The sequence below is a fragment of the Pygoscelis adeliae genome, unplaced genomic scaffold, assembly GCF_000699105.1.
Source record: "Pygoscelis adeliae isolate BGI_AS28 unplaced genomic scaffold, ASM69910v1 Scaffold244, whole genome shotgun sequence".
NCBI lineage: Eukaryota > Metazoa > Chordata > Aves > Sphenisciformes > Spheniscidae > Pygoscelis > Pygoscelis adeliae.
The window spans coordinates 1,407,377-1,419,427 of NW_008824648.1; the positions used below are offsets into that span (position 1 = coordinate 1,407,377).

The 12,051-nt window shown below is 42.0% G+C and overlaps 1 protein-coding gene across 17 annotated transcripts in view; it reads right to left on the reverse strand.

The window, feature by feature from the left end:
* SORBS1 (sorbin and SH3 domain containing 1) overlaps positions 1-12,051 on the reverse strand; it is a 144,254-nt gene that overhangs the window by 39,744 nt on the left and 92,459 nt on the right. For 14 of the 17 annotated variants that reach the window (XM_009322417.1, XM_009322418.1, XM_009322419.1 and 11 more), the window contains 6 exons: positions 8,164-8,339; positions 6,790-6,853; positions 5,577-5,651; positions 5,179-5,241; positions 861-908; positions 617-746 (listed from right to left, as the gene is read on the reverse strand). In XM_009322417.1, coding sequence (XP_009320692.1) covers positions 617-746; positions 861-908; positions 5,179-5,241; positions 5,577-5,651; positions 6,790-6,853; positions 8,164-8,339 — 556 coding nt within the window. The remainder of the gene's footprint in view (positions 1-616; positions 747-860; positions 909-5,178; positions 5,242-5,576; positions 5,652-6,789; positions 6,854-8,163; positions 8,340-12,051) is intronic. The other 3 variants (XM_009322429.1, XM_009322427.1, XM_009322423.1) reach the window with 1 other exon arrangement.

Here is a 12,051-nt window from a genome sequence, read left to right on the forward strand (position 1 = left end):
ATATTCATTGCCCATTCTGCTTTCCCTTCATTTGGTAAACACATTCTTTACTGTTACAAAGAGGTTTAAAATACATGGTAATAACCAAAGCAAAAAATCAAGAGGGAAGTAATCTTGAAAGATCAGAAATGACACAGCTAACTAGAACCTACTTCCAATGAAGTTCATATGGGTGGGACTCCTCAGAGATGGACAACGTAACGTTACCAAGGCTCAACATAAATCCAAATTTTGCTTCTCCACAATTATTGCTACTTGCTTGTATTCTGAGGTGCCTTTACAGTGTCACACTGAGCCAAGTTTCCACTGTGCCTCTGTGGTAGGCACTGTATAGGCATGACATGCAGGGAAACACTCCTCACCCAGGCAGGAAACTATGCAACAGACTGTACGATGCCTGGTAAAAAAAGACAGACAAAATGGGGGACTGCGCTGTGACAATGAAGGAGTTCACTGCTGCCTAGTGGAAGAGTCAGAGTCAAAACTACATCTCTACTTCCCCAAAAAAGTTTAACTGGAGCTGTGGACCTAAAGCTTCCACCTTTGTTCCCTTCCCATTCACAGCTTTCAGCAATTCTTCCAGTAACTGATCCAAATATATCTCCGTTCAGGTCACCTTTCTGGGCTTGATTTCAGTGATGAAGTACGGTTTGGCAGTGGCAAAGTGGCAGACCTCTTAACAACCTTCTCTGAATCAATATTGTCCGTCTCACTCTTGGAGCGGGGAACTGAAAGCTGGGTTCTGCCTGTAGGATAAGTCAAATATAGGAATATTGGTGAACTGGATAGGAGGCAAATAAATACATGCTTTACATGCCCTTTCTGTTTAACAAATTACACAAGACATATGAATTACTTACTGTCCTCAGAATAGGAATAACGAGGAGAGTATGAATCAGAATCTTCATCTGAAAGACAAAAGCATTTTGCAAGTGAGCTGAAAACGCCCCGAAGAAGCACCAGAGACTCTTTTCATTTCTTCTACTAATACATCGGCCATAATTTGAGTGATATGCCCAATACTTACCACAGGGAGAGGATCCTAAAAAAGAAAATCCCAATGAGGTTTAAATTGCATTTAAAAATAATTCCTAGATTAGATATAAATATTAATGTACTACTTACTCTAATACCTTTCTCCAGGCTCTCAAAGCACTTTAGAAAACAATCACTTTTTATCATAAAACTCCTCTACAGCAAGGGTTATTAGATCCACTTTATCAAAAGCTGAAAGATAAATTGACGATTTAAAAGCCGTGGTATATGCCTAAAATAACTCATTAGGTACTAGACACAGTAATAGAGCTGAGGAGTCCTGCTCTCAATCACATATGATAATCGTTTGGACATCCTCCTTGTATTAATTTGCACACCAAGTTGAAGTACGTTCACTGACTCAGATTATCTTTTAAGCTCAGATAACGTTCCTGGCACGAGACACACATGTATACTTGCACCAAGAGACCGTCCTTGTTCTGAAGAGCTTACTTTTCAAATAGGAAAGACATGTCTGTAGGATGTAATAGAGATATTCAGGCAGCTCTAAAAGAGCTAGCAATGACATCAGCGTAACTGAGTGGTGTGGTCTGGCCCCCAAGCTGAACAACCTTCTCTCTTTGACAGTGGAAGTGTTACACTGCATCAACACAGCTATGTGGTTCCCAGGACACAACTGCTGCCTTGGGCTGTGGATCCACATACTGCTTTATCCAAGGATAACATGGTACTGTAGCGGGCAAGGCAGACGTGCCCCAAAAGAAGGTGGCACATCTAATGGCATCATTACCACTCCCCACTCTACAGGTGATGCCCAGAGAGACTTTAACTTGATCAAAAAGCTAGTGGTATCTTTCCACCATCTTCAACAGGCTCTGGAATGAATCCTCAATGAACTGCAGGTAGTAGCAGGGTGAGTTGGGATCGGACCTGGAAACTGGACCCACAGGTCCATCACCTTTCACTGCTGCTGAGGGTTCAAACTTGCCAGGAAGTATACATGAGACATCTACAGGACTTCCAAGATGAAATGCAGGAAAGTACAGTGCAATGGCTGCAAAGGTTTTACTAATACCTCTGTGAAGAAACCACTAAAAGTGACAGAGATAAAAAGACAGAAAAACCAAATAGATGAAGCTAGAATAAGCTAGATAAAGAAAGAACACACTCAGAAAGCGTTATGTGAATTCAGTGATGCCGATCAACAGATTGAAACAATTTCCAGCTCTTCTCTCAAGGAGGACATCAATCAGCTGCTACAGCCAATCTCGTCTGCTGGAAAAAAACAATCTGGCTAACACAGCTGACCCGAAATTGCACTCAAGGCTTAATCGAGCCTTTCAGGAAGGCACAAAGGAGTCTTAACTTTTAGCCCCTCTGCTGAGTTCTCTTGGTGAATGAATTAGAAGGTTTAAGTTCCAAACAGATGGTTATTGACTCTGGTGTGCTTATCATAACCTTCACGTTAAAAAAAAGCTAAGGTCAATTTTCAGGCCAATTCCTATATTTTAAACCTAAATGAAAGAAAACAAATATTTATTTAATGTTATTACACTGAATTGTTGACAAAATTGACTGGTGTTCCTATATGAAAGATGGGTTTATTCAGATAGCAAAATACTTGGTAAATCACAAAACTCTCTGTCCCTACAAATACAGATGAACAAATGTCTAAAATGATCTTCATAGCCATTCATGTCTCATAGTATTATTTAGTGCTGGTGAACAATGGAAGAATGGATTTACTCACTTGAAGAGAAATGTCAATATTCATTATAGCTCATCATTCAGACAGGAAAACCATACAGGAAAAAAAAAGACTGCAGATAAGTGCTATTTGCCAATTGCTAATATTCTACTACCTACAATAATAAGGAGAACAGGTAAGTTTTGTCTCTTCGTGTATCTTATGAAGAAGAGTGTCTACATTTCTTCCCTTTTTAAAGCAGGGAATACAGAAACTCAGAAATCTGGAATGACTTGATAAAGATTAAAGACTAAATCAGAGATGGGCATTCAAACAAGATCTCCTGGCCCTCAGAGCTTCATTTTATCTATGGGACCCTCCTTAAAGTATCACCAATTTGTAGTTTCAAAATCTGATTCCTTTAGCGAGAAGAGGCTGTTCCCCTGTAGTTCCTAGAGAATCCGCAATTTTTTTTTTTTTAAAGGGTTGGCCAAAATCTCTACATTTCAATACCCTTAGACTCTAAAAGTATTTTAGAGAAGAGCCCAAATCTTGATGTTTCTAGGAGATCCTATGCATCAGTCCAAAGCAAAAAACTCTGACACTGGTTGTATGAAATTATGGCCTCAAGTTGCACCAGGGGAGGTTTAGATTGGATGTGAGGAAAAATTTCTTTACTGAAAGAGTGGTTAAACATTGGAACAGGCTGCCCAGGGAAGTGGTTGAGTCCCCATCCCTGGAAGTATTTAAAAGACGGGTAGATGAGGCGCTTAGGGACATGGTTTAGTGGGCATGGTGGTGTTGGGTTGACGGTTGGACTCGATGATCTTGGAGGTCTCTTCCAACCTTAATGATTCTATGATTCTATGAAATTGAGGCTTCAGTCATCTCTGTATAAACACTTTGCAGTTGAGTACATAACTTTGAAATGTTTTCTAAACGTGAAACATGCACTCCAACCCATCTATGTCATCAGATAGTCTGGATTCCTCATCAAGGAAAGAATTCAAGCAGATGTTAGAGAAACATTTCCCAACGTATTGAGAATAAAGAGCAAGTGTTTGGTCCAATAAAATCTCAACTACCTAAACCAGCAAATTATTTTCGTACGCACTTTTGTAAGTGCATAGGGGACATTTATGGGAAACCAGACTCTTAATATATTATCACTGTTGGTTTTGCAAACTATGTTAGTTCCGACAACAGCAAAATGGATTTTCAAACTTCATTACAAACAAGAAAATTGAGTCTCTGTAGAACTCCTTTATCAACTAGTTATTGAGACTCTTTGTTTCCGTCTCATCTATACCCACGTACCATTCTGCCAGTAGAAAATAATTTACATGGCATTATGATTTGCAAGACAGGACTCTTCACCTACAGGCTTTATCAAGAAATGAGCAAGTATCATAGATACCTGTATGACACTAGTCCACATTCATTTAACAGTGAAATCCACCTTACATCCCCTAATCTTCTTTGAGCATCTCAGCTAGAACCCATATCGTATGCTTTCTTCTTACACAGTACCCACCAGATGTTTAATACAAACATTGAATTAAATGGTTAATTAATAGTCTCACCAGGGTTGGCGTGAGGCACAGGCTAAGTAGGCAAGTCCCTAAACTGCGGGATCTAAAGGGATACCAAAGCACCAAGCCAACAAGGCTGTCACCAACAACAGCTTCCCAATCAGGAAATGTCTGTATGTCCAATGTGTGCAGCGGATTCCAGTGTTTCTCATATATAGGTGTTTTCATGCATATGCACACAGTTACAGGATTATCACTGCAATAGATACTATTTCACCATCCCTGAAACATGACTGCAAAGGATTCTGGTTTGTACATGAAGTTTAAAGGAATCTGCTGAGGACATGAAGAGGATAAGACAGTGTTATTTCAAGTTCCAAGATGTGCTGATGAGACTGTCGTAACTCTGTCCTTGCCTAGATATGCCAAGTGCACCTAAGGCCAGCCCTGAACCTATGTTACCAAGTTATATTTATTTTAAAAGACTACATTGAGGGACTGATCCAAAACCCACTGAAGCAAGCAGCCTTTTTACCGACAGACTTCAGTGGCATTTTGGGTCTGACCCTAATACTGTGTTAATATTCAAACCAGAAGTAAATAATTAAAGAAATGTATTGATCCGGAAGGGGGGTGGGAGAAATCTCAGTTAAACCACATCTTTACACGTAAGTCAGCATTCTAGGCTTGTTAAATAGTCACTGCACACCCGTGGCTAAATACAACTGATAAGCGCATAAAACCAAGCAAACCCCAAGTCTGTAGCATTAGTCAAATACTAGTTACAAAGCCAGAGGAGCACTGCAAAGCCAAAAAGGCATCATACAGTCAAGGCAATGCTTAGAGTGCAGCAAATCATTATGAGGCAGCATAATGCTCAGCAACTAGAAAAAACTCCAGGAGGAAAATAAATGGATAAGGCAGCATTTGTGCAGAAAAATATATATGGTCCTTTATTATTACCTTCAGAGATAGGACTAGGAGTAGACGCAGGAAACTGGTATGTAGGAGAATAAGGATTGTCTTCTGCAGCAGAGAAAAGCAGTGGATTTTGAGACTATCCACAGTGAAGTGGAGGTTCTGCTTCATCCCCCAATTTCCTATCACCGTATGATTTTATCGCCTACTTTAATAATACTAGAATAAACGGCATCATACTTTAAAAAAAGATTAATGGATTAGCAAAGATTTAGTTATTTTATGCACCACACAAGAAAGTATACTGGGCATAACTGAATTTCCAGCCAGTGTAACACATGGGTGACAGAAATCTAGAACCTGAATCCAGTTACTATTAGGGTGCTATAGTACAGTTAACTCAAAGCACAAGACAACAGATACTCTGACTAAACTTCTAGTACCTTCAGTTTTTTGCTGGATTTCAGGAAGTTCAGGAAATATGTAGGTAGGGCAATAAGGGTTTTCTTCAGGAGTGTCTAAGGAGAGGAACATGATTTGCAAAAAAGAACAGACAGGACAGATTTAAAGGGGAAGAAGGGCAAGACAAGAATCCATACAAGCTGCAGAACAGCCCCTCTCGTGCTGATGTTCTAGCATGACACAACCTAGACACCTCTTTGCTCATTGCTGCCTTGCATATCCGGGCCTTGTGAGAGATCCTGGAAGCCGAGGGGACTGAACTCATTCTCCTTCTTCTGAAGCGTGGGCTCTGGCTGAGCTGAAGAACCTCACTAATCCCAAGAGTGCTCCCAGGAGCACTGGGATTAGGAAACAGTTCAACTCTTTCTCATTCCATCCAATACAACACAGCATCTATATATGCATAAAGCTCATCATGACAGCACCTGCAGCAGCAAATACAGCTCCAGTTTTGCATGCTCTATGTTTTATTATATAAGCGCAGTTCTGAATTGCATTTGCCTGCACATCAGGCTGTTCAGAGGGTTCAGTTTGCAAATGCTACTGCAGCCATTTCTCACACAGAACAACAAACGTGAATGTATCAGCAGCCAGGCACAGAAGTGCCCCAAAGCAGGGGCTTCCCTGACAGTGCACCACTACGAGGTTTGCAATACCAAATCGCCACAATTTTAGGTTTTGAAAGGAGAAAATTTGAGGTTTTGAAAAAGCAGAGTTCAGATTCTGAACTCACCAAAACTCAACGGAAACCTTTCCATTCGTTTCAGTGAGCTTCAAATCAAGCTTTATTATGCAGGTACTAAAGCTTTACAGTGTAAAAACTTTTCTCTTATGCACAGAGCAGTTTCAGTGATAACTTACTATCCTTTAAAAGGGGAGGGGGTGTTAGCTGCTAAAACTGGAGTTCAGGGATCTATTTTTTTTAAGTATGGAATTATTAGCAGCTTTCTGATCTCAGATAGTAGTCTTGATTTCATGAGGGCACTGCAGTTCACCTTTCAGAACAACTCAGACCTTTCTTTGGACTTCATTGTCCTCTCATCTTTGACTTCAGAGATTTCAAATACATTGGTTGAGTGGTGCAGAGCAATAAAACGCTTCCATTTAACATCCAGTACAATTCTTCACATGAACGAAACAAAATGTTATCAAAGTGGTCTTTTAAAGTAAACAAAAAAATCTGTGTTACAGTACCTCTATTTAGCTTGTGGATCTGTTTGAACATCGTCTTGTACCAGTCCTTCGATCTGTCTGTATTCTATTGGAAAAATAAATATACACATAAATCAGAATCTTAGGATAGCAGGTTGGAAGGGACCTCAAAGATCACCTGGTCCAACCTTTCTTGGCAAAAGCACGGTCTAGACAAGATGGCCCAGCACCCTGTCCAGCTGCATCTTAAAAGTGCCCAATGTTGGGGAATCCACCACTTCCCTGGGGAGATTATTCCGATGGTTGATTGTTCTCATTGTGAAAAATCTTCCTCGTGTCCAATCGGAATCTCCCCAGGAGTAACTTGTACCCATTGCCCCTTGTCTTTTCCACGTGACTCCTTGAAAAAAGGGAGTCTCCATCTTCTTTGTAGCCACCCTTTAAATACTGGAACATGGTGATAAGGTCTCCCCTAAGCCTTCTTTTCTCAAGGCTGAACAAACCCAGTTCTCTCAGCCTTTCCTCATATGGCAGGCTTCCCAGTCCTTTGATCATCTTTGTGGCCCTTCTCTGGACCCTCTCCAGCCTGTCCACATCTTTTTTGTATAGCAGGGACCAAAACTGAACACAGTATTCCAAATAATCACAACCATAAATTCGACCAGCCTTTCAAAGTTCTTATGAATCTTCCAGCAATGAAAAAGGTTTACACTCTGCTTCCTATTTCATTTATTATCACTGACTACCTGAAAATCAAGGCTATATGAAATTAATACTTTGAAACATGGGTGATTTCACTCATAAATAATCTCATATGTAATGAAGCTACAGGCTTCACTCAAGTTACTAATAATGTACAAGCTTTGCAGGGATACGTTGTAACCTGTGTAGAACTGTAGATTGTGTGGAAGGTTTTGCGTATCAATCTGATTTGACATCTAAAAGTAGACACCTTGCTTATTTTAGTCATACATACCAATTTCCTAAGTGTTCAATGGACAGTTAGAAACATTCAGTGTTCAAGTCACTCCAGACACTAGTTGCAAGAATAGGCTAATAATTCTTTCCATGATAATTTCGCCTCAACGCTGAATGAACTTAAACGTGTTGTATAAAAGATATCTGCCTTTAAGACATCTAAAATGAGACAAAACTTTCTCTTCGCTGCTAGGTGTGAATGAAACAGAAAAGCAGAAAATAGCATTCTCACATATGATGAAGAGAGATATTAACTTTTAATTTTTCCCCCCTGAGGCAGCTGAAACAGGTCATTGCTAGCAAAGGGAAGTGTTCATAATAAAATACGTTAGAACTAGAATTCTATCTTCTCTTAAATCTCTGCAGTCTCTGGAGCTTTAGTGAATTCCCTGAGTCCCAAGGTAGGCAGAATTTGGCCCAGATTTTGTGTTGTCTTACCCTCAGTGGAATGCCAATATCATCGATGGAGGTATCAGCCATGTGCTGCGGGCTCTTGACAATGCTTCTCTTCTCCTCCATTGCCCTCTTCTCACTTGGCACTGTCTCCTGAACCGGCTTGTCCTGTATGAGTGCTGAATCAACTTTATCAGAAACTAGTCTGTCAGGCACTGAATCTGGAAATGAAAATGGGGGATTCTTATCTCATCCCAGCATTTCACCGCATCGCCATATTCCACTCTTTTAGGGCAAAAACACTAGCAAGTAGTTGATGAGACAGACTGTGTCACTGCTAGCTGTGGTTAGCATCTGGACTGAAGGAAATCTACCAAGAAAACGTTTGATGCCAGCAAAAGCAGGCTAGCATCTCTCAGGTAGCCACCTTCACACATCTCATGACAGTCTCAGCTGTCATGCATGTAAGACGACGGAAAATTTTGGTTTCAAGGACTGTTTGGGGGTTGGTTTTTTCTGTCTTTTTGACTAATTAGCAACTCCGCAATCTCATTCTTCATCAAAAAGCATCAGTGATACAGATAGACATCTTTTTCTGCTGGTGATTTCAATCTAAAGGAGCATCCTACATGGTAGCGGGGCACTACTTTTTAACAGCTTGCACTCACCTGCCTGAAAATCCTATTTGTTACAGTCAGTATGTGATGCTTCCAAATTCATCTCTGTGCTCTAACCAGAGTTTGTAAACAACAGATTATATTGTTGTTTAGCATATGTATGATTCCTCTTGCACATGAGTCTGCATAAAGATGGGGGGAAACAAATAATTGCTCCAGACCACCTTGCTTCCGCCTGGAATTCCTTGACACTGCCTGACTGACACCCACATGTAGCAGCAGGCACCACCACCGGCCAAGAAACCAAGGGAGCTCAGACTGCTCTGAAGCTCTACTATGTTCTGGAGAGCTGCAGCACAGCAACCCTCAGGCTCTGCTGAGGACTTTTTCTATGTGGATTTTCTGGAGAGGAAACATCTGTGATTTTACAGTCTGCCTCATCAAGACTACGCCATGTCCGATCCTTTTTACATCACCGCATGCATTGAAAAGAGAGAGAGAGAGAGATGTTTATTCACATGCACATCACCATACTGCCCAAAGCCATTAAATGTGCAGAAATCTGAAAGGCGCACTTAGCAGAGGAAAGGCTCGTGCATAACAAAGCAGCGGTCTGTTGGTACCTTGAGCAAACACAATTCTGCCCTGCGAAATTCAGCATGTGAAGGATTTGTGTTTGAGTGGTCAGTTTGAAATTACCATCAAACTTTAAGTCTTCCTCCTCTTTAAGAACAATGAAATAATGTTTATAAATGTTCAAAATGCAGCAAAGCATCTATTAAATCCTTGTTTAGCATTTTCATCCTGTTTCCCCTCCCCGTGAATGTGTGTGCACTGTCTTTTGTTCCTTTCGTGTCCCTGGTGTACATTGTCCCTGGCTCTCCATTTTGGAGAAAGTATTTGGTCCATTTCCATTACTAAACTCCTTACCAAGCCTCTAGAAACAGAGCATGGAAAGAGCAACTGAAACTAGACCATTTTTCCATCACCTTGAAGACTAAAAGGAAGCAGGTTTTTGGATATGGATGAGGATGTGGAGAGGATGCAAACTTTAGGAAAAGTCACAGCTTTCCTCCATTACTTATCATCGTCACTGCTGATGTTACAAGTCCTGAGCTTCTGGTCTAGAAAAGTCATTATTTTCTGCAGGCTAAAGAATTCAATGCCAGAGAAGGTCACAAAGTCATTTTTTAACAGGACTGGTAAATACATGTTATTTCTCTTTGATTCCCTAGCTCCCTGCACTGGAAAAGTCGTTGGCTGTTTACCAGATAGACCCCATCTGAAACTATGATGATGATCTTCAAAATACCTAATATAAATGTAAACAACAGGGTAAATGTATCACAATCTGACTTTCCAGTGCCACAGCCATGATCTAAGCAAAATCTTTATTTTGATGATTTAGCAAAAATAAAAACCACCATCTAGCCTGTGCCAGCCATCTCCCAACCATGAATTCACATCTTAATATTATAACATGAAGGTCTGGGAGCTATCTAGGATGGCATAGCCAGGGGGAAAATCTACTAGCCAGTTACAACGTATTTTGAAGGAGTTTTCAGAAGTATTTTTTGGAGTGCACTTCAACTGGTTGAAGGTGCTGGACTGACAACCCTGGAGACAGGGAAGGCCTGTCTGACAGTACGAGCTGTATTAGGGCAAGCCCTCCCTGTGCACCCTGCCAGGTTCTCAGCCAAGAGGACCACCTTAGCCTCTTCCAGTTTGGCTGCTCAGCTGATACTGCAAACACAGACACCTGCTGCATGGGTGTCTTTGCAGAGGGAGGAACTAAAGACGACATCTTTCACCACATATTTCCTACAGTACCCTACAACTTAGAGAATAACAGCTAAACTTCACACTGACTTATTTGCCATGCAGCTCCAATGATTTCAAAAGAGTTTATGGAGGTATATACCAGGCTTTGAGGTATTTAAAAATCAGAGAGCCAAATCTGGTGCCTAATCGCCCAAATAACCAGATTACACCAGTCAGCACGCTCCATGGCACCTGAGCCATCCTTTTGCAAGAGCAGCAGCAATATATGGGGTTGCACAGCAAAAGAGTTTTACTGCTGTGACCAAGAGGACATAAAAAGCAGACGGAGAGGTGGCAGCCAGCAGCTTTGTGTGGTTGTTTTGGTACACTGAGAGCAGGTACAGACCCAGCTGTGCCACAAAGGGCTTCACTCTTCCAGACCAAGGATCATTTAGAATCAAAGAATCATTTAGGTTGGAAAAGACCTTTAAGATCACCGAGTCCAACCATTAATCTAGCACTGCTAAGTCCACCACTAAACCATGTCCCTAAGCACCACCTCTACACATCTTTTAAATACCTCCAGGGATGGCGACTCAACCACTTCCCTGGGCAGCCTGTTCCAATGCTTGACAACCCTTTCGGTGAAGAATTCTTTCCTAATATCCAATCTAAACCTCCCCTGGCACAACTTGAGGCCATTTCCTCTCGTCCTATCGCCAGTTACTTGGGAGAAGAGACCGACACCCACCTCGCTACAACCTCCTTTCAGGTAGTTGTAGAGAGCGATGAGGTCTCCCCTCAGCCTCCTTTTCTCCAGGCTAAACACCCCCAGTCCCCTCAGCCGCTCCTCATAAGACTTGTTCTCCAGACCCCTCACCAGCCTCGTTGCCCTTCTCTGGACACGTTCCAACATCTCAACATCCTTCTTGTAGTGAGGGGCCCAAAACTGAACACAGTATTCGAGGTGCGGCCGCACCAGTGCTGAGTACAGGGGCACTATCACTTCCCTGCTCCTGCTGGCCACACTATTTCTGATACAGGCCAGGATGCCGTTGGCCTTCTTAGCCGCCTGGGCACACTGCCGGCTCATGTTCAGCCGGCTGTCGACCAACACCCCCAGGTCCTTTTCCGCCAGGCAGCCCAAGCCTGTACCGTTGCATGGGGTTGCTGTGACCCAAGTGCAGGACCTGGCACTGAGCCTTGTTGAACCTCATACAGTTGGCCTCGGCCCATCGATCCAGCCTGTCCAGATCCCTCTGCAGAGCCTTCCTACCCTCAAGCAGATCAACACTCCCGCCCAGCTTCGTGTCATCTGCAATCTTACTGAGGGTGCACTCGATCTCCTTGTCCAGATCATTGATAAAGATATTTGGGCTGTAACGAACTGCTCTGTGGCTATCTCTAGTTCAGAAAACAAAGGAGTTACTGACAATGAAGGGAAACACCTTGCAGAAGGTAAAACCAACAGGAAACCTCTGTCCGGACTTGCAGACAAGCATTAAACTTGCAGCTGAGTGGTGTTCGATGAGACAACACCTACACTAAGGGAAAG